General features: G+C 39.1%; 4 protein-coding genes and 1 long non-coding RNA gene across 6 annotated transcripts; 2 read left to right on the plus strand and 3 right to left on the minus strand.

Moving 5' to 3' along the window:
* Window positions 1-3,270: 3,270 nt before the first annotated feature.
* LOC136244251 (uncharacterized) lies at window positions 3,271-6,911 on the minus strand. Its single transcript, XR_010695122.1, has 6 exons — window positions 5,358-6,911; window positions 5,070-5,296; window positions 4,479-5,018; window positions 4,185-4,430; window positions 3,699-3,850; window positions 3,271-3,651 (listed from the first exon to the last, which is right to left on the minus strand). It is a non-coding gene; the product is annotated as an uncharacterized lncRNA (long non-coding RNA).
* A 4,591-nt stretch (window positions 6,912-11,502) lies between these two features.
* LOC136244153 (uncharacterized) lies at window positions 11,503-12,569 on the plus strand. Its single transcript, XM_066035670.1, has 4 exons — window positions 11,503-12,031; window positions 12,089-12,136; window positions 12,285-12,504; window positions 12,566-12,569. The coding sequence occupies exons 1-4, from the start codon at window positions 11,503-11,505 to the stop codon at window positions 12,567-12,569; spliced, it is 801 nt and encodes a 266-aa protein (XP_065891742.1).
* On the plus strand, window positions 12,550-14,156 carry LOC136244580 (uncharacterized). Its single transcript, XM_066036145.1, has 5 exons — window positions 12,550-12,988; window positions 13,037-13,264; window positions 13,318-13,549; window positions 13,607-13,660; window positions 13,722-14,156. The coding sequence occupies exons 1-5, from the start codon at window positions 12,569-12,571 to the stop codon at window positions 14,033-14,035; spliced, it is 1,248 nt and encodes a 415-aa protein (XP_065892217.1). The 5' UTR covers window positions 12,550-12,568; the 3' UTR covers window positions 14,036-14,156.
* On the minus strand, window positions 13,978-15,995 carry LOC136244581 (uncharacterized). The gene is made up of 2 exons (XM_066036146.1): window positions 14,444-15,995; window positions 13,978-14,360 (listed from the first exon to the last, which is right to left on the minus strand). The coding sequence occupies exons 1-2, from the start codon at window positions 15,317-15,319 to the stop codon at window positions 14,079-14,081; spliced, it is 1,158 nt and encodes a 385-aa protein (XP_065892218.1). The 5' UTR covers window positions 15,320-15,995; the 3' UTR covers window positions 13,978-14,078.
* Window positions 15,996-19,085: 3,090 nt separating this feature from the next.
* LOC136244579 (uncharacterized) lies at window positions 19,086-21,310 on the minus strand. Of its 2 annotated transcripts, XM_066036144.1 has the most exons (3): window positions 21,051-21,310; window positions 20,858-20,995; window positions 19,086-20,803 (listed from the first exon to the last, which is right to left on the minus strand). In XM_066036144.1, the coding sequence occupies exons 2-3, from the start codon at window positions 20,970-20,972 to the stop codon at window positions 19,239-19,241; spliced, it is 1,680 nt and encodes a 559-aa protein (XP_065892216.1). In that variant the 5' UTR covers window positions 20,973-20,995; window positions 21,051-21,310; the 3' UTR covers window positions 19,086-19,238. The 2 variants fall into 2 exon arrangements, with proteins under 2 accessions (XP_065892216.1, XP_065892215.1); XM_066036143.1 differs by having other exon boundaries at window positions 20,858-21,310.
* Between the last annotated feature and the right edge of the window lie 3,104 nt (window positions 21,311-24,414).

The following is a 24,414-nucleotide window of genomic DNA, read 5'->3' on the forward strand; positions in this document are numbered from 1 at the left end:
AAAATTGAATTTATTTTATATGCATGTAGCTTGTCCTCTGTAAGACATGTTTGAGTTGTACATTCCAACTTTATGTCCATGTGTTCACCAGAAGTTTTCATTTGCACTCCATCAATTAATATCGATGTCTATTTTAAAAGTTCTGAACAATCATCGTAATAAATACATCTATCTGAGTAAATGTCCCCCTATGAAATATCCTTGCATAATATTTTGCTCTTTTTCTTACAGCTTTATGTTGATTCCCACCATGTAATGATTCTATAGGACCAAACTGTCATGGGTATTGGTCTATTTTTACTTGCTATGTTGAATTTCACAAACAAATGTTGACTCAGCAAAGAAAAGGAAAGATACAGTCTCAGGTACTATATGCTTTGTGTCCAGAAGATGGCAAAGTATGGTAGTTATTGTGTTGTAAGTAGTTGCTAGAGACGGGGGTATCCATCATTGTGTTCAGGACTGGTGTGGGAAATTTGCATAACATATTATTGTTAGATAAGCAAACTTAATATTCTCATCGTACATCATCAGAACCTGGTGATCACCAATAGGAATAAAGAAATCATTAACATACTGATAGTAAGGACAACAATGAAGTATATGATATACAAGACAAGCCCCTCTTGCACTTTACCAGATGATAATGATACAAATACAAGCAGCAATTATATTTGTGGAACGTGGATAAAGAAGTATATTCAAATTCTTTCATTGATGAACAATGGGTAATACACAGTCAAAAGATGGACATAGCTAGCTAGTGGTTAGCTCTCAGGATCATCTCATAGTGGTCCCAACAAGAGCTGACTACCAGGACTACGTAAATAATATACATTAATAAATACATCATAAATAGCTGACACAGCTGTCCAGAAATCATCCCTAAGGAATTAAACTACATGATCTCCAACAACAATGGTCAATCTTTGCGACTCTGTCAGTAATAATGTGCCACATTCAAATAGTACAGTACAGCTCAGCTCCAAGGTAACATTCACCCGCACCTAAAATGTGAGTGAAATGCAGGCAAAAAATGTGCAAAACGAGCCGTCCTCTCAAAATGTGTAACTTGTATTGTGACACATAATTTATGTAGACTCTAAGTGGTAACAGTGTAATGTGCGAGATGCGTACAAGACATGGGAAAAATGCAGGGAAAACATGGGCGAATGTTGCCTTGGAGCTGAGCTGTACTGTACATTGTGTGATGAGATAGTTTGTTTAGCAAAAATTGTAAAGAAAAAAAACTGCACAGTGTAGATCAGCTGAAAATGATGGCAAAACAGCATTGAATGCAATGTATATAGTCATATTTAGGTTGTAAACAAGTGAAAGGACAGTCTGACTCTATTGCAGCTGAGTATGAAAAGATGCCCTACACATGAAAGAGTTCTACCACAATTACCACAACCACTAGTATACTATATATAGCAAAACAGTAAGGTTACGGGATACCATAAAACATCAGCATACACATGTGACCATCTACAGCTATTTGTTTACTTTACAGCAATGTATTATTTTGTCTGATGAACAAAGAGTTTTATACTGTATTCGCCTTCATGAGACGCTGTTATCGAGAGCATTTACTGTAGAGAATCCAGTAGGGAATGTCATGAATAATGAAAACCTTCTGGCCAAAAAGTGGCCTATTTGAGTCTTGTTCTGCTTATTTAAAGAGCTGTACAAGCTCATAATGATGACTGTGAAAGACAGACGAGAGCCTTTTCAAACTGCCTACACTATAGCTGTGATTCAATGCATTATGGTATTTCCCTTAATTAGGCGATCTATTTTTTATAAAATTTGTGCTCAACGACTTGAAGATAATGTCGGCTCGTCTGTTTCTAGCCATGAACTTATTTTAGTGGTCTGTACTTCTAAAATAAGTATAGCTACATCAACTATCAAAAATTTTGGATAGAAAATACACCATGCAAACTAACCATTTATACGCATGCGTTCCATTAATCTGGCGCGACAAGTAACCGCACCAGCATTAAAGATTATTCACTAGCTATCATAGCGAGTTCTTCTAATGCAAAAGATTTTCAGCTGTAGATTAGGCCATACCTATTTGAAAAGTTGTTGCTTGGACCCGACCGACCCTCTTTTTATAAAAGACCAAAAAAAAAACTCACGTGATTAACAATCACGTGATGTTGGCGGACTTGTAGTAGGCATTCCAGTATCAGAGATTTTTTAATAAAAAAATTCTCCGTATATTCCCCAATAGAACCCTGGCACAAAACAACAACTCGCGTTTAACTTGGGATTGCTCCGTAGTCCAAGCTCCAATGAGGATGAAAATCACTATGGGGTTTGTCCACACGCTGATCATCATGAAAATCTTAGTTTTGTCGTGCGTGTTTCATATAAGTACGTTTTGTGTTGTTTTGTAATCTTTTTAAGCCTTGTAATGTATGTAGAATACTTTAAAACTTTAAAAAACGTAGTGTCGGGTGGAAGGTAGTCACTGTTGCTTACTTTAAAGTACGTAGTTACTTTGCTCGGGTTAGTGATTTTCAGCTCCAGAGCAATTTTCTGATGGCTGTGTCATCAGCCTAAAAAATACAAACCACTTCAAAGTCAGCATAACAATGCTGTAATTGAAACCACAACTCCACCTTAGGTATTGTTGCATCTTTGTGGCACCTCCACTTTAGTTGTTTACCTTCATAAGTTGTTAACTTGATGTTTTTACTTACTTGAGATAGCCTCTTGCCTATGGGTATGCACCATTGTATTGAGAAGTGTGCAGTAGGTGAAACATATTTGCTCATTACACAGCATACAAAGATCGCTGAGATCCGATAACATCTGAAGTTACTCTCATTATATATACAAACTTGCAGCTAGAAGCAACTGCAGTTTCAAGACAGTCCAGATTGCTAGATGGCTTCCTGATTCAATTGTGTCTTTTTCCCCTTTAAAATGTATGGGGAGCCCCGGAGAAAAAATGTACCTTTTTTCAGTTTTAAAGCACTGTGCATGCCAAAGTAGTTAATTCCAACCCAACAAACTATATATTTCTGAGATCGGCAATCAATACTCTATCTGTTGAGCATATAAAAAGTCCATTTTTCCAAAATTTAAAAATCGGGCTGGAATGCCTACTTGTAGCCGAAATGGTGGATAATGCATGGTTATCTGTTATAGCAAAGAAAGGAGCTGTTGTTGTGTACCCTCATACAGTTTGTTGTCAACAATGGAATGACACGTTTGGAATGGTTTTTTAAAAATATGATCGTTTTTTTTCGACCTACCGACCCTAACTTTTCCTTTAAAAATCCAAGCAACAATTTTTCAAATAGGTATGGCCTTACCAGTGCTATTACAGGTAAGGCATGACATTGCATGCAGCTATATAATAACACATTCCATGCATAATTTTTTAGATACAATAATAGAAGGTGCTAGCCACATGAGCAGCAAAAGAACTCCAGCACCCATGTCTCCAGGGGGAAATTTAAGAAGAAAAAGCCTCTGGTAAAGCCAGCACATGTGAATCCAATGTCAACACTAAATGGCAGCAGAATAATCAATCTTGAACACCTTCAGGATCACCTACAAGTCATCACCAGCCATGTTGCTTCTTGTCATGCATCCTCCAGGCCAGCAGTGGATCGTCCAGTGAAACTGTAGCAACTAGAGAACACCATTGTGATGGTTTGGCATCAACACTTATTACTCACTGTCATAAATGCAGTAAAGACTTTACTCTCCAAGGTAAAGGGTCTAACCAGCAAACCCCACTGGGAAGCCAATGTAGCAGCTGTGTGGGGTCAAATGGCCACTGGTGGTGGCCATTCAACTCTTCCAGAAACTATGGCATTGCTTAATGTACCTGTGATGAACAAAAGTTGTTTCATATCAACAGAGAAAAGAATTGGAGAATGGTGGGGTGTGCTTCTGGAGGAATCAATGAAATTAGATGGTCAAGAGGAAGAGGAGCATGAGCTAGCTATAGCTAGGAGCACTACATGTCTGGGTGATCCAGCGATTACTGTGATACTGAATGGGGGTTGGAGCAAAAGTACCCATAAAAACTCATATAATGCGAAGTCTGGTGTGGCCATTATAATTAGGTATGAAATGGACAAAATCTTGTGTATGGGAGTTTGGAATAAGTATTGTAGTGTATGTGCTCAAGCTACTGATGGTAAACCACCTGAACGTACCTGCTACAAAACTGGGATGGCTCCTCATCGCAATGGAGACAGACATCGTAGAGGGCTTCAAAAGTGTATTGAACAACATGGTGTGAAATACAGTAAATTTATTGGTGATGGTGACAACAGTTCTGTTCGGTATGCTCTTGTCAACAGTGCTCCTTGGTGCTTTGCAATTGAGAAGATTGAGTGTACCAATCATGCTGTCAGATGTTTTAGTACACATCTTGAGACAGTTGTACTTGACAATCCATGCTACAAAGGAAGGGAGAAACTAACAGAGGCTATGCGTAAGCGACTTACCAAGGCTGCAATTGTGATGAGGAGTAAGGAGTCAGAAAGATCATCGGCAATCATTAAACTGCAAAAGATTTGATGAATGCTCCTTTACACTGTTTTGGAGACCACTCTAAATGTAGCACAGACTTTTGGAAAACAGCTCAAAAGAGCAAATCGACATCAAGTATCACCAACACAGTTTGATTGTCTCCAGCGTGTCAAGCATCTCCAGTGTGTCAAGTGTCTCCAGCCTGTCGATTATCTCCAGTCCTCCAAGTTTATTGAGTTTCTAAAGCCCATCAAGTCCGCCACAATTCTCCAGCCCATCAAGTCTGTTGAGTCTGTTAAATGTCTCCAGCTCTTTGAGTCAGTTGAATGTCTCCAGTATGTCAAGTCTGTTGAGTGTCTCCAGTCCAAGTCCATCAAGTGTCACCCACTCACTGAGACTGTCAAGAGTCTCCAGTACACCAAGTCTGTCGAGCGTCTCCAGCTCATTGAGTCTCCAGCCCCATGGGTTTCTCTGGATGCCAGTCAAGTGACTCCAGTTCCCAACACAGTTTGTTCCTAGGCCAACAGCACACAGTGATAGAATACCCACCCTAAACCACACCTCACCTAATTCCTGTCTTCCATCAAATTCCATCCATGATTTAAATCAAACAGATCTCTGCGAAGTAACTATAGAACAACAACAACACTGGGTAGATGCTACAGATGATGAACACCTTGATGAAGTACATGATATTGCAGCAAAGGAGAATGCTATTGACCCAGCAATGATCTGCGACATCCAATGAGCCCTCAGTAGGTTGGTGGGAAAAGCTCCAGAACTGATTGGTAAGCTATGTAGAACAATACAAGCATTTTTATGACAGCTATACTATAAGTAACTTCACAACTAACCTTGCAGAGAGTTGGATGCACATTCAGTCTAAATTTGATGATGGGAAGCAGATTAATCGAATACAGTGTGGCTCATGGCAAGACTGTTGTGCTGGTGCTGGACTCCAATGTAACATGGGACCATCTTGGGGACCAGAAGCATGGGAGAAAGCTGTGGGAGTTCCACCATCCAAGGTGTTCCAAACTGCTGTGTTGGAGGTTCAACAACAAGTAGATCGGGATTGGAAATGGAAGACAACTGACAAATCCAAGCAGCAGCGGAAGAAAGCAAAATACAGTGCAGTTGATAACAGTCTAAGTTCAAGAGGGCATATGCCAGGTAATACACACACAAATGCACACACAAAATTATAGCTTAGCTAAAACAAATGTTGTTATCAGTACCATAAGAATGAAGGAGATTGAGCTGCCTACTTTCAAACACAGCGATGATGATCATGCCTCAGTGATTTGGAAGTCTGAGAGCTCAGTGTGGATCCATAAGAGCCACAGTAAATTGAAACTGTGGACTTGTTGTTTCATCCACTTATTCCTGGTTAGCAGCAATACCTTATGGTCTAGTAATTGATCCTTGTGCTTCACCTCTACCACCAGAAGGCCTCGTAGAATTTAAAAATCCATACAACTATGGGGATATCCTGTTACAAGAGGTGATTGACAGCAAGAAATGCAGTTGCTTGACTAATATTGATGAGCGTTTTTCATTAAAACACGGCCACGAGTACTACTATCAAGTACAGTTTGTAATGCTTGTTACTGGTCAAACCTGGTGTAACTTCTTTGTCTCTGCCAAAGACAGTTTCAGGGAGAGTATCAAGTACGATGAAGAGTTTTGCCTGCCACTGATCCCCAAATTAAAGTGCTTCTATTTTTGTGCCATCCTGCCAGAACTGACTGTCTCTTGTCAGCCAATACGTGAACTTAAGGAGTGGATAGCTGATGAAACATCATGGATGCAGCAAGTGGAAGTTGCATCTTCTTGAACTCAGCCTCTGTAAACTTATCAACTTGTGCTGTCATTGTTTTGCACATCATATTTCACGTTGAAGATAGACTAAATAACATAACATTATCATTTGTACATTTTTTCATAGCACTAGTATTAGTATTCGTTGTAACAATAATCCGTTGTCTTCTTCAGATAACAATGACCACAAGATAGACTATTACACACTACATGTGCAAAATTACATAAGAAAGTTTTCAGTCCCATAATTAATTATATCCGGTCATGATAGGTATCCACTAACCTTAGTGACTCATCAATTTTTAATGACATTCACAAACACTTCAAATATCTACCAATACCTGAACCTATACTAGACAACTAAATTATATAAATTCCATATTAACATACTTTGCAGAAGCCATCACATGGATTGGAACTATAAGATGTGTCTATTGATCTACAACTTGAAGCAGAAACACTGGAGTGATCTTGTGTCTTGAAACATGTATGTCCTTCTATCTTCAGGTACGTCACTATCGGTAGCACATAAACTCAGAAAAGATACATTATTAGCAATTAATAAGACAAAAGAAATCTGCCATCAAATAAACTGGAGTGATGGGAAAGTTTGTAAACCTGATCCACGGTCAGTTACATTTTGCACTTCAACAGGAAACACCATTGAGCTTGTTTTTATCAAACCAAAAGACAGCTTTACTGTCATGTATGCAGCATGCTTGTGTAATATTGTAACTTGATGAAAGCCAAAACTCAATTCTGAATGTGCCAATGCATTCTGTAGTTTGCACAGTGACGTAAAATAAAGTGTAAAGAAACAAGATAACAATATATGGATGTGATTGTTGATGAAGACACCACCCTGGTCCCTAACACTACTGAAACACTGAACACTTTTAACAAGAATCCAATATGAAGACTTTTTATTACTTCACAAGAGACAGATGCTGTTATTTGTTTTTCTAATTACACTGAATTAGCCAAATTTCAATTTTGACTGTACTTATGCATGTGGTGGTAGTACATGTAGAGTCATGCTGAAGACTATAGTAGCCATACAAATAATTATACTTGAACCATGAAAAGAGTTGACACCATTTGTTTACATAAATGTAGTAAGAATATTGGTAAAAGACACACACCCAATATAATACACAGTAAAAGATGGACACAGCTAGCTAGTGGTCAACTCTCGGGATTATCTTATTGTGATCCCAACAAGAGTTGACCACCAGGACTATGTCAGTAATAAACATAAATACATCAAAGTTGACACAGCTGGCCAGACGTCACCCCTCAGGATGTCAATAACACCAACAAGGGTGAAACCCTGGGACTCTGTCTGTATTTGAGGAGGATTAACATATCTGGTATGTATGCTATCGTATTTGAAGTGTTGGTGACAGTCTTTGAGCAAGTCATTCTTTTGACTACTTTGCCCATTCTATTGCAAGCAAGACACAGTTTTAGTACTCTCTGTGAGGAAGATACACTACTGTGAGTGAGACAGTCAACAAGTAAGACACACTAACACTTCTCTACCTCACATTAACTTGCCAAGAGGTACATAATGAAAGCACAGTGCATGAACATTTAATTAACTTTACTATTAATATAATTATTCCATAGCCACATGTGAGTAACAGTGAAATTAGGTGGCTGGGTAGTTTCCTAAGTGTTTAACAAATGAATCTATTTTATATGCATGTAGCTTGTCCTCTGTAGGGTCAAGTAAGACATGTTTGAGTTGTACATTCTACCACGTCTTCACCAGAAGTTTTCATTTGCACTCCATCAATTAGTATGGATGTCTATTTTAAAAGATCTGAACAATCATCGTAATAAATACATCTATCCGAGTAAAACCTCTATGAAATATCCTTGCATATTATTTTGCTCTTTTTCTAATTGCAGCTTTATGTTGATTCCCACCATGTAATGATTCTATAGGACCAAACTGTCATGGGTATTGGTCTATTTTTACTTGCTATGTTGAATTTCACAAACAAGTGTTGACTTAGCAAAGAAAAGGAAGGATGTAGCTTGTCCTCTGTAGGGTCAAGTAAGACATGTTTGAGTTGTACATTCTACCACGTCTTCACCAGAAGTTTTCATTTGCACTCCATCAATTAGTATGGATGTCTATTTTAAAAGTTCTGAACAATCATCGTAATAAATACATCTATCCGAGTAGAACATCTATGAAATATCCTTGCATATTATTTTGCTCTTTTTCTAATTGCAGCTTTATGTTGATTCCCACCATGTAATGATTCTATAGGACCAAACTGTCATGGGTATTGGTCTATTTTTACTTGCTATGTTGAATTTCACAAACAAGTGTTGACTTAGCAAAGAAAAGGAAGGATGTAGCTTGTCCTCTGTAGGGTCAAGTAAGGCATGTTTGAGTTGAACATTCTACCACGTCTTCACCAGAAGTTTTCATTTGCACTCCATCAATTAGTATGGATGTCTATTTTAAAAATTCTGAACAATCATCGTAATAAATACATGTATCCGAGTAGAACATCTATGAAATATCCTTGCATATTATTTTGCTCTTTTTCTAATTGCAGCTTTATGTTGATTCCCACCATGTAATGATTCTATAGGACCAAACTGTCATGGGTATTGGTCTATTTTTACTTGCTATGTTGAATTTCACAAAAAAGTGTTGACTTAGTAAAGAAAAGGAAGGATCCAGTCTCAGGTACTATATGCTTTGTGTCCAGAAGATGGCAAAGTATGGTAGTTACTTTGTTGTAAGTAGTTGCTAGAGATAGAAGGTATCCATCATTGTGTTCAAGACCTGAGAGAACATTGCATAGCATTTTCCTATTTTGACACACTGAGATCGGTACTTTAAGTAAGATTTGAGCTTTTGCCACAGATTAGCTAAATGCTTGGTATAGCTAAGAAGGTAGCCTAAATCTTCTAGCTAAAACCTTAATTTCTAGAATTTTAATTACATTTATTTCCATTATTATTTTAGAATCCCCTTTCAAAAATCCTAGTTCTGCCACTGAGCTTGTCCTCTTTAGGGTCAAGTAAGACATGTTTGAGTTGTACATTCCAACTGTATGTCCACGTGTTCACTAGAAGTTTTCATTTGCACTCCATCAATTAATATCGATGTCTATTTTAAAAGTTCTGAACAATTATCGTAATAAATACACCTATCTGAGTAAATGTCCCCCTATGAAATATTATGCTCTTTTTCTTGCAGCTTTATGTTGATTCCCACCATGTAATGATTCTATAGGACTAAACTGTCATGGGTATTGGTATATTTTTACTTGCTATGTTGAATTTCACAAACAAATGTTGACTCAGCAAAGAAAAGGAAGGATCTAGTCTCAGGTACTATATGCTTTGTAAGATGGCAAAGTATGGTAGTTACTTTGTTGTAAGTAGTTGCTAGAGATAGAAGGCATCCATCATTGTGTTCAGGATAGGTGTGAGAAATTTGTGCAAAATTTTCAGATATGGTCATATCAATTATCGTCTGAAAAGTGAAGTATCCAATACGCTATGTTGTCAGCTATGTTCAACCCGTTACACAGCAGTACGATTCAAGAACTGTTCGAAAAGCACCTCTGCAATCAAACTAGCCACTATGAAAAATATGGACGATTTCTGTTACAAAGGGAAGCCATCACTTGCTACTGCCAAATTGACACCTTTTGCTGTCAGCAAAGATAAATGGGACACAAAGGAGGACACTGGTAAGTCCATGACGAATGTATTGTACATACTGCGGTATGCCAAAAGGTAAGTGTCCAGCTGAAGCAAAAATCAAACAGTGAAAATCAAGCCCGTAGCCTTAGCCATTGTCGAGTTACGCTTGTCTGAAGGCATCAGTCAGTCCAGGAACCCAAATTGGTACTGTATTCACAGTGTGAGGAAATGCAGGCTAGTGTGGCCAGCTTGCAGAAGGATGACCCAGAGGTCAGAGTTAATAAGGTGATGATACAGGGTACTAGTGTTGGGTGATGCAACCAATATACAATATATCACAATAGAAATATTTGTGCGCGATATGATAGCTAGAATTATTGTCACCACAAAGTGCACGTGATCCACCCACTACATGTGAGTTTATTACAAGATGGTGTTGCCAAGCCTCATGCCACACCCATGAGGAAGAAATACCATATGGACTTGTTTTGTTTTCAAATCAAAGGAAAACGGATTGACAGCAGATTTGGAAAAAGGTTATTTGTCATGAGTGTAGTAGTATAGTGGGGTAGTGCTAAAAGCCGGAACGGAACCAATTGGGGCATGCGCCAAGTAGAAGAATCGTTTGGGACGGATTTTGCATCGTTTCCAACTGCCACACAGTTACTAGAATTGTGCTAGAGTTCAGTTCCTTCTACTTATATGCAAGCTAGAAATCGCGCTCTCGAAATTTCTATTTAATGCCCGCATGTTGTGCTCTTACCAAGAGTTTATAATAAGAGGAGAGTATCGAACTTCGCTATACCCAGTGAAAAATGAGCCCGTAAAGTATTCCGGATATCACAGTAATTTTGCGTAAACTCACCAGTTGTTGATTGCTGAGAGTTAACACGTTTTGGGCGGCTTTGAGAATGTCCGCATGTGTCCGCTTTAAGTTTCAGGATGGATGAAACTCCTTCGAGACGAGTGTCCTTTGCTCGTCAAGGTGAAGAAACGACTGACGATGAAGTTCTAATTGATGACCATCGTCATGGTATGTGTAGCAGTGGTGGGTCAGAGCGTACCGTTAGAATAGAAGTCGGCGATGAAGGTATAAGTGAAGAAACTGATAGTAACAACGTGGAGCTGGGTTCGCCAAGGTGCAATATTATCGATAAAGCAAAGATTGAATCATTTCACCACGAAGTTTGTGAGTTGGGAGTTGATAGGTTTCCAGAACTGTGCTTTTCACCAGTCCAGGATATTTCAGGTAATTCTATGTTAGTGATAACACAGCGTACTGTGATGCTTCATCCACCGTTTGGCTATACATCACGAATCCAAGTGACAATTACAGGTTTTGAATATGAGGTGCATGTACTGATGAAGAAATGGGAATCTGGTGTATTTCAATCAGTTTTTGATGTCCAAGAACTGTGTGAGAAATTTTGTAGAGATCCTTGTTACAAGTTTTGTCCTGGTATAGATCCACTGCACTACAAGTAACATTACTATGGAGCAATGCGCTTTGATATTTTAAGCGTTAGACAAACCAAGGAGCCATTTTCCCGTGTTGACTCATTCAATTGCAAATTGTGGTTTAAATTGGCCAGTAATGCTACCAGCAATGAGAAAAGCTCTAGTGAGGTGCAGTGCTCTGCCTGTAAGAGACTTGTGACTGATTTAAATTGTCAAAGGCGTCGCACCTTACAAGAGAGCCCCAGTAGAAAGCTGAAAAGACAGTCGTCGTCATCACGTGCCAGACTATCCTACATGTCTCCTGCTAGTCAACAAAGGAGAAAGTCAAATGCACAAAGTGAGAGATCAAACATGATAAGGAAGTTGGAAAAGTACAATGAATCTGATGTAACATTGAATGATGAACAACATGAAGAGATGTGTACTCTTGTAGAAAGGATTGGTAATGGTGATTTAGATGAGATTTTTCTTGAAGGGAGTGAGCATGGTGTGGGTGACCTTATGAAGGAGATCTGGTATACAGACAGTAAACGTCAGCAACAGCAGTTTCTGCGTGACCAATCCAAGAATGGTAATTTCTATATTATTCTGTTGCACTGTTAATTATTCTGCTCTGTTTTTTCTTCAGCTACGGGTGCTCGCGGCAACAGATGGAGTATGATTACCATCAGAATTGGTAAGCCACTGCAGGATTCAATAGGTTATATAGACTGTTCTTGTATGCAGTAAATAAATAATAAATTATGCATGCAAGGAAGGTTGGTGGCAGAAATTAGGAGTTTGATAAACTCAAATTTACAAAAAAATTTTTTGTTATTTTGTAGCCTTGGCAGTATATACCAGAAGCAGTGCAGCTTACGATGCACTGAAAGGATTTGGGATCTTGCAACTGCCATCAAAGGCCACATTGCAGGCTTATACTGGAGCATTCATGCATGAGCCAGGAGCAAGGAGTGAGTGTATTGAAACTCAAGTTGCCCGTTATGTCCTTTTTAAAGAGCAATGCAGAGAAACTGGTAGACAAGAACCGAGATCAGATACTGCGCTTATATTTGACGAAGTAAAGGTAGCATGCCAGCTGATGTGGAATTCCCGCAGTCACCAGTTGATGGATCTTGCAATGACCCACAAAGAGTTGCCTTCCCTTAATGATATTTATCGACTGCTGAAGGAACCTGAAGCTGTGCAGCAAACATCCTACATTTTACAATTTCTTTGGCGTGACCTGACTAGTGAATTTGACATTGTTGGGCCCTATTTCACTAGCCCATCAACAGTGGACAACAAATTTGTTATGGCATGCGTCATGGAGACAATCTACCTGTTCCAATTTCACGAACTTAAAACTAGTTTATTAGTTTGTGATGGTGCATCTCCAAATGTTTCAGTCATCAAAAGAAACCATGGACATGCTGGAGTGTACTCAGTAACAGAAGGTGAAGATGACATTTTTAAAGTAGAGCCATGGATGGTGAACCCATGGAACCCGCCACATCGAATATTTTGGCTGATCTGTCCATCACATCAGGTAAGCTATTGTATTGCCTAATGGTAATAATTATTTGATATTTTTTAGCTGAAGAACATGATTAATGCCTTGTTCTCTTCAAAGACAAGTGGCACAAAACATTTTCAACGTGTCGGTAAACCTAAGTTTGGATGGGATACTATTGATGACTTATATAAGCGAGAAATTGGTCGAGCTCAACTCAACTGTGCAAGGATGGTACCAAGGCTGAAGGAAACACATTGTCTTCGAGATGCATGGACAAAATTGAATGTGCTACCAGCGAAGATAATGCAGGTAAGTTATGGTGTTATTTTTTGATTGTAGAATGTACAGTGGTATTTTATTAGCAAGAACAAGTGTTGGGAGAGCTGCATTGGTATATACATCAAGACAACACTACACCAGAGGAATCAGCGAAAACTTCAGAAACACTTAAATACTTGGAAGCTTGTCATCATTTATTCGAGTGTGGCTTTCTTAGCCATGAAAGGGTCCAAAGCCTAAACTGTGATGTCATAAAGAACATTAATAAAGGTTACCACTATTTTTCTGGGTGGCTCACTGATCTCCTTGAGCATGGTATGTGATCTACAGTATGTCAAACTACAACATGAATGTGTATACTTACATCAACAGATCCACAGTTTCCACATACCAGCAACACACAGAAGGAGTTTCTATCTTGGCAAAGTATGCGAATAGGGTGGCATTGTGTACACTGTTGTTAATTATGTTTCTTTTGTTTATGTAGCGTGGGACCTTTTACGGATAGATGTTTACAGTTTTAATGCTTTTGTGAAATGGTTCTTAGAGACATATCCAACGTATTTCATCTCCCCACTCCGTATATCTGGTTCGGCTGTTGAGAGTCTATTCAGCCAGTATAAATATAGTGCTGGAGGGAAGTTGGATGCAGTTAATTATGTAACGTCGAGGTGTTCCCATTTGGTAAAACAGTGTACTACCAGTCATCAGGCAGGAAAAGGTTATAGAGACCAATCTATTGGTACATTGGAACTACCATTAATAAAACACAAGTATGGAAAGAAAGAACAACAACAATAACAAGTGTTTCTTACTAATGTATGTATTAAACATAATCAAGAATTTAAGTACCTAATTTAGTGCTTAATTTTGTATGCTGAGTTAATAAGGTGCTCCTCAGGTTGACATCTACAGTTGACGCTAGTCCCTTCTTAGTAGCTAATTGTTGTTTCGTAGATGAGATGAACTCCTGGATTCTGGTATTGCATAGTTTCCTTGTAAATTCTTCACAGACGCCCTCAACGGTTCCTTCACTGAAGACATCAAGATTTGGTATCTTCTGTGATAACGCATTTTTGAATGATTGTTCAATGTTACGGTCAGCTTTGATAGTGTCATGAGCAACCTGAGTTAAAAAAACAACATATAACATTGTTGTGTATTCATGTGGTGGCTTTCCTTAGTATGCTTGAATGTAGTACAATTTACCTTGATCAATTCATCTCCATGTTCATTTAGCCCCTTCAAGTTGACCACTTCTTTTAGAATACTATCAACTTCACGGAGGTACAGTATGAAGACTGGGTCAGGAAAATACATAAATCCTCTGTCACGATACTGTAAGTACCCAGGAATGCAAGATTTATCCTTAACGTTCATGGCTTGCAAAATAGTGATCTTCTGAGAAAGACTATCTTTGCAGTTATCTGAGCAGTGCTTGATATCTTTATACAAACCATGTAGCATGCTACAAAGTGTTGCTCCCCCAAAGCGGTAATAAACGCCATCATCATCTGCTTCTATTGTAATGGTTTCAGGCTGCAGAAACTTCTGCTGAAACCGAGCAACATGATCCAGTAAAAAATGATAGACTGTAGATGATATGGTCATCATAACTTTGTTACAGCGTGGAACAGGAACACCATTAGCTTTTGCAAACCCCAACCATGTGTTTCTAAGTGCACTTACTTCATGTCCCGACAATTCATGATAATCAATATCTTGTAAAGAATGCTCTTCACTGAGAAGAAAAACGCTGCAATATTTAAACCAGTCAATTTGGAATTGTAAGTAAGCATCCTGTTGTTTCTTGCTGGAGACATACATTGCTGCAAAGTAACGCTGGTGATGAATCATCAAACCGTGCAGCGGCTGTTCGGATGAGCACACAACTTCTGTAAACTCTATCAACAACATATTACCTTCAAAAGTTGCTTTTAACTTGGCAACAATTTCACAGCGTAGAATCTTGTCATCGATTTTCTGTAGTGATTGCAACAAGCTATCTCTGTCAGATTTTTTCATCGCCTTTGTTTTGCTCTTCTTGGTCTTCTTCCTTTCGACAACAGTTTGTTTGTCATGCATAGGTGTTACTGTCTTCGTCTTCTTCGCTGCGCGCTGTTTAGAACAACCAGTTGCCCCATTCCCGTCACTCGACTCGGTACCCTGAGTTTTTGTAAGCCTTCGTCGTTTTTTTTGCTGGTGAAACTGTTCGTGACTGCTGCTGCTCTTTGTCGTGAGCTTTCCTGCCTTTCCCGGTACCTCTTCCTCGACCTCGTCCACCACCACGTGCCATTTTGTACACAAGATTATGGGCGCGCCTAAAAGGAGCACGCCCGGTATCTTTCACGCGGCGCAAGTAATTAGTCAGCAATCAACAGTCGGTAGCATGGCATTTGATCGAGGCCATAGGACTTTACGGGCTCATTTTTCACTGGGTATAGCGAAGTTCGATACTCTCCTCTTATTATAAACTCTTGCTCTTACCAATCCATCAAATTCTGTTTAATCCTGATGTAGAATTGCTTCCTTATCATTCTAAAAGGTAAACTACTGTAGTATTTTCATGTTATAGTTGTGTCCAACTCTTTAGTAATAGCGAGGATGGTTTTCTGAATTCTGCCAGCATGGGCAATAAGCCAGCATGGGTAATAAGCCAGCATGGGCAATAATTTACTAGAGTTAACCAGTGTATGTTAGTGGCTGTGAATCATATGCTTACATTGCTTACAAAATAATAGTTTAACAGGTTAAATGATAGTTTTTCAATGAGGTTTATCCGCAATGACGTCATCAAATAAAATGGCGCCGTATAGTGGGGGGATTTTAATATTTTCGAGCATAGAAGTCAATGGAAGCCAAGAATGATGCTTCGCTTTCTACGTCCTATGCGAATGATGACAACCATTTGGACTCTGGTATGGTTATAGATTGTAATAGCGAATACCCATAAGCTGTTTTTGTCTTTCAAAGGTGATTTTTGGTGTGACGAGGAAATGCCTGTGTTTCGCGATGATGGCCACTATTCGGGAACATTGTTTTCGGCCGATTTGGAAGCCAGTATCGACCTCCCCGGGGATGATGTTTTATTGTTGACTGAAAAGGATATCCCTGGTTCATCCCTAAGCGGCAAGGAACCAGCCGAATTAGGCATTGTGCAGTTGAAACGATGGCTTACTTGTCATGGTGCTCCAGTCACAGGGAAAAAACCCCAGCTTATCGAAAGGTAAATGTACATATTAAAACATAAGTTGCATTTAACAAAACATTCTAATAGGGTCAAGTTATACATTCAGTATGGATGGGACAATTATTTGGTGGATCCAGATCATGGTATTAACAGTCAGCGAAAACTGGCCACCACTCGAGGTTCATCCTCTACATGTATAAGGTTAATGAAGTCAGTTCCAGCACCAGAAGACATCCTGTGGACAAATCGACTCTATAATTTGCCAGGAATCACCTTTGGTACAATCTACGACCATCTCATTGATCGTAAAGTTGTATTGAAAAAGATCAGTTATTTAGATAATATTGCTGATGAAAGGGCTGAAGCAGTGTTGCAGCATGCTTCAGGTGATCATGAGTGTAGCAATTCCACGTCCATTGATTATACTAGAACCCTCAATAAAGCGTACCGCTTTTATCAAGATGGGCACATACAGAAAATCAAATACCATCCTTTACCTCAAGTGCCCGATCACTCATGTGTTTCAGCTGCTGTATTACCTTCAATGAAAAAGGATCGTGTTTACAAAGTGATTATTTTTTTTTGTGAATCCACAGCTCGTGTGGCACAAGCTTGCTGTTCATGCCCAGCAGGTCTGTCAGGATGTTGTAACCATGTTACAGGCACCCTTTATTGCTTGGAAGATTATATCCACTCTGGGTTGCAGGATGATGAATGGAAGGGATGTACTGAACGTCTGCAGACCTGGAATCGTCCTAGACAAAGAAACATCGAAGCAATGCCAATCGATGATATACGTCTTGTCAGAAAAGAGTATGGTGTGAAAAAGCGGATAAAGGCTCACAGAATCAATGAGTGGGACTGCAGACCCGAACACAGGAGAATTCTTGATCCTAATATAGCCAGAAATCTCAGAAAAACATTGTCACATGTTGAACAAATGAAAATAGCTAGTGCAAACCATGCTCTTTGCATTGCACAGACCCCAGCACAGAATAAGAAGGCTGCCCAAACTAAATCTTTACTTGAAAGATATAGCTCATCATGCTATCTTCAGTTATTGGATGATGAACCAGCTCCTGTTGATACTCATCTAGATGAAATTAAGAAAGAAAGAGTTTTAAGAGCTGCTGAACAGAAAAAAAAGCTTTTAAATGAACTAGCTGCCAAACTTGATCAAGTAAACCATGATCATACTTATGCCTCTTGTAGCAGAGAAGTTGAAGACAGTACATTTCCTAGTAACGACACTCCTTCAGGGCAGTTGCATGGCATGCAGTTGTACAAAAGTGAAGTAGTTATAGATGGAAAACAAGCTAAGGAGTTAGAAGAGAAAACCAGAGAGCAAGCATCTTCGGACTTGTGGCACAGCCAAAGAAAGCTAAGGATTACAGCCTCCATCATGAAAGAAGTGTGCCATCGAAGGGTCAGCACAAGTTGTACAGCTTTTGTGAAGAAAAAGATCAACTGTGTCTCTTTAAACACGACTGCAATTCGTTACGGAAGAGAGCATGAAAAACATGCCATTGATTCTTATGTTAACTACCAATTCAAGCGTGGGGTAGCTGTTGAAGTTCAAAAGTGTGGACTTGTAGTTGATGCTTTGCTGCCATGGCTAGCAGCTAGCCCTGATGCAATCGTATCTGATCCAACTCTAAAAGAGGATAGTAAGGGGTGCTTAGAGGTTAAGTGTCCCTTTTCGTGTGAAAATTTGTCTATTTTCAAGGCTTGCAGAACCGTGGCTGCATTCTGCTTGGTTGTGGAGAGAGATGGAAACATGTGCCTGTCAAAATCTCATTCATACTTTTATCAGTTACAAACACAGATGCATGTGACCAGCTTACAGTGGTGTGATTTTGTTGTATGGTCACCTCTTCATGAGCCGTTTGTTCAGCGAATCAAATATGACGCAGATTTTATGAAGTCAGCCATTTCAACAGCTGGTAAATTCTATTTTGAACAATTTCTACCAGCAGTTGTACCATACATGATCATGCCACCAACTAGTAGACCATCACCCAGTTCCTCTGTACCACCAATTAAAATTGTAACAGGCAGCCGTGCCCAGATCTCCAATAAGTTACCATCCAAGAAGGCTTCATTGTTGACTCCTCCTTCACACAGTGGTAAGGAGACCGAAACAATTGCATCATCTGATGTCAAAATTATGGCTACTAATAAAGTAACCTCATTGCCTTTAGATTATGTCCTGCAACATTTACATGTTGTGAAGCATGTAGTCAAGGGAGATGGTAGCTGTTTATACCATTCCATTTCCCATCAAGCTGGACTAATTCCCCATACTTCTCAAGGTGATGAGAAAATCAGTTCTCAACTGAGAAACATAGCTTCACGCATGATGTGGGACCATCCAGGTGTTCGTACAGAAACTGATATGTCATTTTTGCAGTGGTTAGAGAAGAGACAAAACATTCTCAGTCATAACAGCTGGGGAGGTGACCTAGATGTCCGTCTAATGGCTATTGGACTGCAAAGAGATATTATTGTTGTTACTGCTTCACATGATGGTTCTACATATGCCCGAAAATATTTTTCTCAACCACCACCACTACCCAAGATGAAAGGAGACGTTTTTGTTCCATTAACAACTGAAGATCTTTGCAGTCAGTGGAAGTTATGGAAGCATGCACCACTGCTGATAATTTATAACGGCCAAAACCATTATGACTCTACTACAGCTGTAAATTTAAATTAACTGTAATGTTATTTATAAAAAATCATGAGTTTTATTTGATTGTGATAAATTAATTTTAATGAAATACTTGAAATCAATAAATGTACTGTACAAAAGGATTAGGCTACCAAAGGTGGATCAAAGTTTGTAAGCATACAGCACACATAAATTACTTGATTTATTGTGTCCCACATTGCGGCAGGCAATACATTTTGTAAAATATGAAAATTCTTTACTCTTCCTATCGCTCTTTCCACATGGACCCTTAACTGTGCTATCTTTTTAGTTAAAATCACATCCTCACTTGCCATTTGACGGTTCGATTTCAAAAGAGGGGGTACATTCAGACGTACCCCAAGAGGTGCTAATATGTCTTGAATAAGAAAGCCTTTATCAGCCATGATTTCGTCACCTGTATCTAATTTCTCCAGCAACCCACTGACTTCCACCAGCCTTTTATCTGATATTGATCCTTCATAACATTTGGACACAAAAGATATGGCTCCACTAGGGGTTATACCCAATAGTACTTTTACAGTGTTCTTATTTTTGTAGGTTGAAAATGTGCTTGACTGGGATGAAAGTGATGAGGGTCGTTCAATGGCAAACTCAGTTGCATCAATGATCACACGGGTGTTTGGATAGTTACGCTTGAAGATTTCTGGCATATACTTCTTGACTATATGCCAGGGTGGGAAACGTTCAATAGCTTTAAAGCTGTGATACATAAGGTTAATCCAGGTTGTTGTTGTGCGAGATACTGTTGACTGAGACACTCCAAACCGTACAGCCAAATCCCTTTCATACAGGCCAAGACGAAGTCGCACAAGGGTCATAAATAGCTGCTCTAGTAAGGGAAGTTTACAACATGGGCCATGTTTGGTATCACCACAAGCTTCCTTGCATCTCCTGCTATCCCATTGTATCATAACTTTAGCATCAGATTCAAGAACCTGTTCGTAAAACGTAGCTAGTGTTGCATAATCTGAGAATCCAGTATAAAACTTCACTAAGTCACTGTCCTCCTTTATGTTGTCAAGGCGAAACAGAGATTTTGTAGAGGTTCTTTGAGATTCTGCAAGTTTATCCTGCAGTTGCTTGACTTGCAGCTTTAATCGTTCTATTTCATCAAGTAAAGCAGTTTTAGTGGCAACATCTTCCTGATCTCTACTGTAATAATCCTCAAAATTGTGTGCATCTGAAGCATCATCTGTAACTACATCTGATTCAGAATCATCATGTTCATCTGTGGCATGCTCACTGAATTCTAAACTAGATGATGTCTTCATTGAAGTGACACTACGGCGCTGAAATGATTTACTGGTCCACTGAAAAACTGAAGGCACAGCAGTGGGCAGGAGACGACGTCTGGAGTTGGGTTTATCAGAGGTTGGAAAATAATCACTTGAAGTGAAGTGCTCTGAACAAACCTTTGTGTACTTATTTATAACAAATTCAGGACCAGGGTCTCTTTTTATTTTAATTATCCACATCTTCATTCTATTCCTATCTGTAGGAAAAGAATGAAATGACACCTTTGAAAGTCCAAGTAGTTCTTTTTCTTTCTGTTGAGCAGATGCATTTTTGCAATCTGGTACACAGCAGTAATTTCCTTTCCAACTTGCTTCCTTAAGCTGGTTAAAACCAACAGATTTAAGCAGTTTGCCTCCGTTCTTCTGTGACTCTAAGCATAATTAAATCATACAATCTTGAACTCAAAGGTACTCTCACAACATACCTGTTTGTTGAAATTCTTCGGGGCTTAAATCGCATAAAGATAAATCCGAGACGGTGGGAAAATCAACAGCGAATGACGTTGCAGACGAGTGGCCATCATCGCAAAACACAGGCATTTCCTCGTCACACCAAAAATCACCTTTGAAAGACAAAAACAGCTTATGGGTATTCGCTATTACAATCTATAACCATACCAGAGTCCAAATGGCTGTCATCATTCGCATGGGACGTAGAAAGCGAAGCATCATTCTTGGCTTCCGTTGACTTCTATGCTCGAAAATAATAAAATCCCCCCACTATACGGCGCCATTTTATTTGATGACATCATTGCAGATAAACCTCATTGCAAAACGCTTTCGTGCAGTGGGCATTAAATAGAAACTTCGAGCGAGCGATTTTTAGCATGCCTACAAGAAAACTAACTTCAGCACAATTCAAGTCACTATGTAATGGTAATAAACGGTGTACAATCTGCAAAAACAATTTATTAATTTGGCGCGCGCCTCGTTCCGTTCCGGCTTTTAGCACTACCCGTATAGTGAGGTATTCCAGGAAAACTTATGATCTCACATATCATTTGGAAAGGCACCAGTGAGATTTATTTACAGCATTCAAGGAGAAGCAGTGGGTTAGTGAGCAGAATACAGAGAGCAGTAGTATGTCAAGTTTATTCATTTCAGAGTGCTTAGAGACTAAAGTTCCAGGTAGCCATGATGCAGAATCATTGGTAACAAGTAATACAGGAAGGGTTTGATAGATGGCAGATTGTGGACGGGGTATTATTTGCTATGACTGATAATGGAAGCAATATAAAGAATCCTTTGTGGATTGTTTGGAAATATTACACATTCCTTAATTGTATCACACAGATTACAACTGCGAGTTAAAATTGTCTTGATGTTAGGAGAGTATCAACAGCATTGGCCCATTGCTGTAAATTAGTTAACTTTTTTCATTGATCCTACAAAATGACATATGTGTTAAGAGAAAAAACAGTAGCAGTTATGGTTTGTACCATACTTATTGAAAATAGAAGTGATCGTACTCTGATACCTACAGCAGATGAATTCACCATTTTAGAAGAACTGGTCAACATTTTGAAATTCTATCAAAAAGGCTACTACTGAGTTATTGAGTGGCAGTAAACATGTTAGTGTATTTTCAACTACCCTAATACAACAGTCACTACTCTAATAGAGCAACCATTTTGTAGTTTGGTTAACCGAGAATCCGGATAAGTGGGATCCAGGTTTCACTGTACCAAGAACATGTGCTTAAAAGTTTGCTTAAGATGACATCGTTTTTAGACTCAAGATTTAAAGAGCAGCCCCACTGGACAGAAAGTGAGAAGACTGCAGCCATGTTGAATACTTGAGCTGTACCTGACCCTCCAACTGCAGATTCGGTTGTTTGTTACCTTATTATAGATGAAGACGCTCCACCATCCAAGAAGAAAAGGCATGTTTCAGCCCTGCATAGTGAGCTCTTCAATAGTTGCAGTGATGTGTCTTCAACCAGAACTGCAGAAGAAAAGTTTTGAGGAGAGGTCAACAGTGTACTGCAGAAGAACAGCTTGTTTAGACAATAAACTCTGTTGAATGGTGGAAGCAGCAAAGAATAACATTTTCTTATCTTTTCAGTGCATTACAGCTATCTGTTGTCCATCAGAGAGATTGTTCATTGCAGCTGGAATTTGGTAAGTGAAAACTGAAATTGCTTACTACCAGAGAATGCGGATAGAATACTTTTTCCCTTTGAATATTTAACTGAAGAACCACTATTATAAAAAGAAGATAAAGGTAGTGAAGATAAGTTAATAGTGAAACTGAACACTAAACTGCAATGTCCAAACACAAGCTATTCATTACATCAACCTGTAAGCAAATATTATTGTTTAAAATCCTTTAACTATATAAAGTTGTATACTATTGCAGAGAATGTATACAATGTAGCCATGTGTGTTAGTGTGTTGTGATGTGTGTACAGTGTTGTTATTGACCAAATTTACAATGGCTTTATATCATGACATATATATGTAATTAATAGTTACTCTATATAATGCCTAGTTATTCTATATAATGCTTTGCTGTAAGACACGTGTGAGTGTGCTGTAATAAGAATTGTAAGCTGTCAACACGAGGTGCTTAGTTTAGACACTTACACATATATTCATATCGTGAATAAATTTTCCATGACATAATACATCACTCAGCACAAGAGGTGTACCAATTATCGGATCAGCTAAAATATTGGCCACTGATATGGTATTTTTTTACCAATATCGGTATCGGTACAAGAACAGTAGGAGGACTGATATTTCTACCAATATGTATACAGTAGCAATAGTTTGTACATAATCCTTGTTTAGCTGAACTCTTTACTGGGTGACCTATTTGTAACTGAACTATCTACAGGTGAATTGTTTGTAGCTCAACTCTTTACAGGTAACTTATTTGTAGCTGAACTCTCTATAGCGTGAAGTTTTGTAGCTGAACTCTTGACTTGTTTGTAGTTGAACCCTCTTCAGGTAGCTTGTTTGTAGCTCAATTCTCCACTGGGTGACTTGATTGTAGCTGAACTCTCTACAGGATGGCCTGTTTGCATCTGAACTTGTGATTTGTTTGTAGCTGAACACTCTACAGGTAACTTCTTTGTAGCTGAATTCTCTACTGGGTGATTGGTTGTAGCTGAACACCTACAGGATGGTTTGTTTGCAGCTGAACTCTCCACAGGGTGATTGTTTATAGCTGAACTCTCTACAAGGTGATTTGTTTGAAACAGCTGAACTCTCCACAGGGCGATTTGCTTGTAGTTGAACTCTCCACAGGGTGATTTATTTGTAAGTGAACTCTCTATTGGGTGACCTGTTGATAGCTGAACTCTCTACTGGGTGACCTGAACTAACTACAGGTGACTTGTTTCTAGCTGAATTCTCTACCAGGTGACTTCTTTGTAACTGAATTCTCAACCGATGTAACTGAACTCACTACTGGGTGACCTGCTTGCAGGTGGACTCTACAGTTGACTTCTTTCTAGCTGATCCCTCTACAGGGTGGCTTGTTTCTAGCTGATCTCTATATAGAGTGGCTTTTGTAGCTGAAGTCTGATTTGCCTGTAGCTGACCTCTCTCCAAAGGGTAGCTTTTTGGAGCTGAATACTCCACAGGGTGATTTGTTTGTAGCTGAGCTCTCTAAAGAGTAACTATTTTTCTAGCTGAACTCAATACTGGCTGACTTGTTTGTAGATGATCTATCCACAGGATGATTTGTTTGTAGCTGAATTCTCTATCGGGTCTAGCTTGTAGCTGAACTCTCTGCAGAGCTACTTGTTTGTAGCTGAACTCTACACAGGGTTGTTTGTTTGTAGTTGAGCTCTCTACTGTGTGACTTGTTTGTAGCTGAACTCTCTACTGGGGGACCTGTTTGTAGCTGAACAGGTGACTTGGTTCTAGCTGATCTCTCTATAGGGTGGCTTTTTGTAGCTGAACTCTCCACAGGGTGATTTTGCTTGTAGCTGATCTCTCTACATGGTGGCGTTTTGTAACTAAATACTCCACAG

The sequence above is a fragment of the Dysidea avara genome, chromosome 14 (assembly GCF_963678975.1).
Source record: "Dysidea avara chromosome 14, odDysAvar1.4, whole genome shotgun sequence".
In the NCBI taxonomy this organism is placed as follows: domain Eukaryota; kingdom Metazoa; phylum Porifera; class Demospongiae; order Dictyoceratida; family Dysideidae; genus Dysidea; species Dysidea avara.

Excerpts from the sequence above, each read along its gene's own strand:
- LOC136244153 (XM_066035670.1), top strand. The coding sequence starts at position 11,503 with ATGCGCTTTGATATTTTAAGCGTTAGACAAACCAAGGAGCCATTTTCC. Across the intron at positions 12,032-12,088 it reads GCGTGACCAATCCAAGAATG|CTACGGGTGCTCGCGGCAAC; the intron begins GTAATTTCTATA and ends TTTTTTCTTCAG. Across the intron at positions 12,137-12,284 it reads TATGATTACCATCAGAATTG|CCTTGGCAGTATATACCAGA; the intron begins GTAAGCCACTGC and ends GTTATTTTGTAG.
- LOC136244580 (XM_066036145.1), top strand. The coding sequence starts at position 12,569 with ATGGATCTTGCAATGACCCACAAAGAGTTGCCTTCCCTTAATGATATT. Across the intron at positions 13,265-13,317 it reads TACCAGCGAAGATAATGCAG|CAAGAACAAGTGTTGGGAGA; the intron begins GTAAGTTATGGT and ends GTATTTTATTAG. Across the intron at positions 13,550-13,606 it reads CACTGATCTCCTTGAGCATG|ATCCACAGTTTCCACATACC; the intron begins GTATGTGATCTA and ends TTACATCAACAG.
- LOC136244581 (XM_066036146.1), bottom strand. The coding sequence starts at position 15,319 with ATGCATGACAAACAAACTGTTGTCGAAAGGAAGAAGACCAAGAAGAGC. Across the intron at positions 14,361-14,443 it reads ATGGAGATGAATTGATCAAG|GTTGCTCATGACACTATCAA; the intron begins GTAAATTGTACT and ends TTTTTAACTCAG.
- LOC136244579 (XM_066036144.1), bottom strand. The coding sequence starts at position 20,972 with ATGCCTGTGTTTTGCGATGATGGCCACTCGTCTGCAACGTCATTCGCT. Across the intron at positions 20,804-20,857 it reads CGAAGAATTTCAACAAACAG|AGTCACAGAAGAACGGAGGC; the intron begins GTATGTTGTGAG and ends AATTATGCTTAG.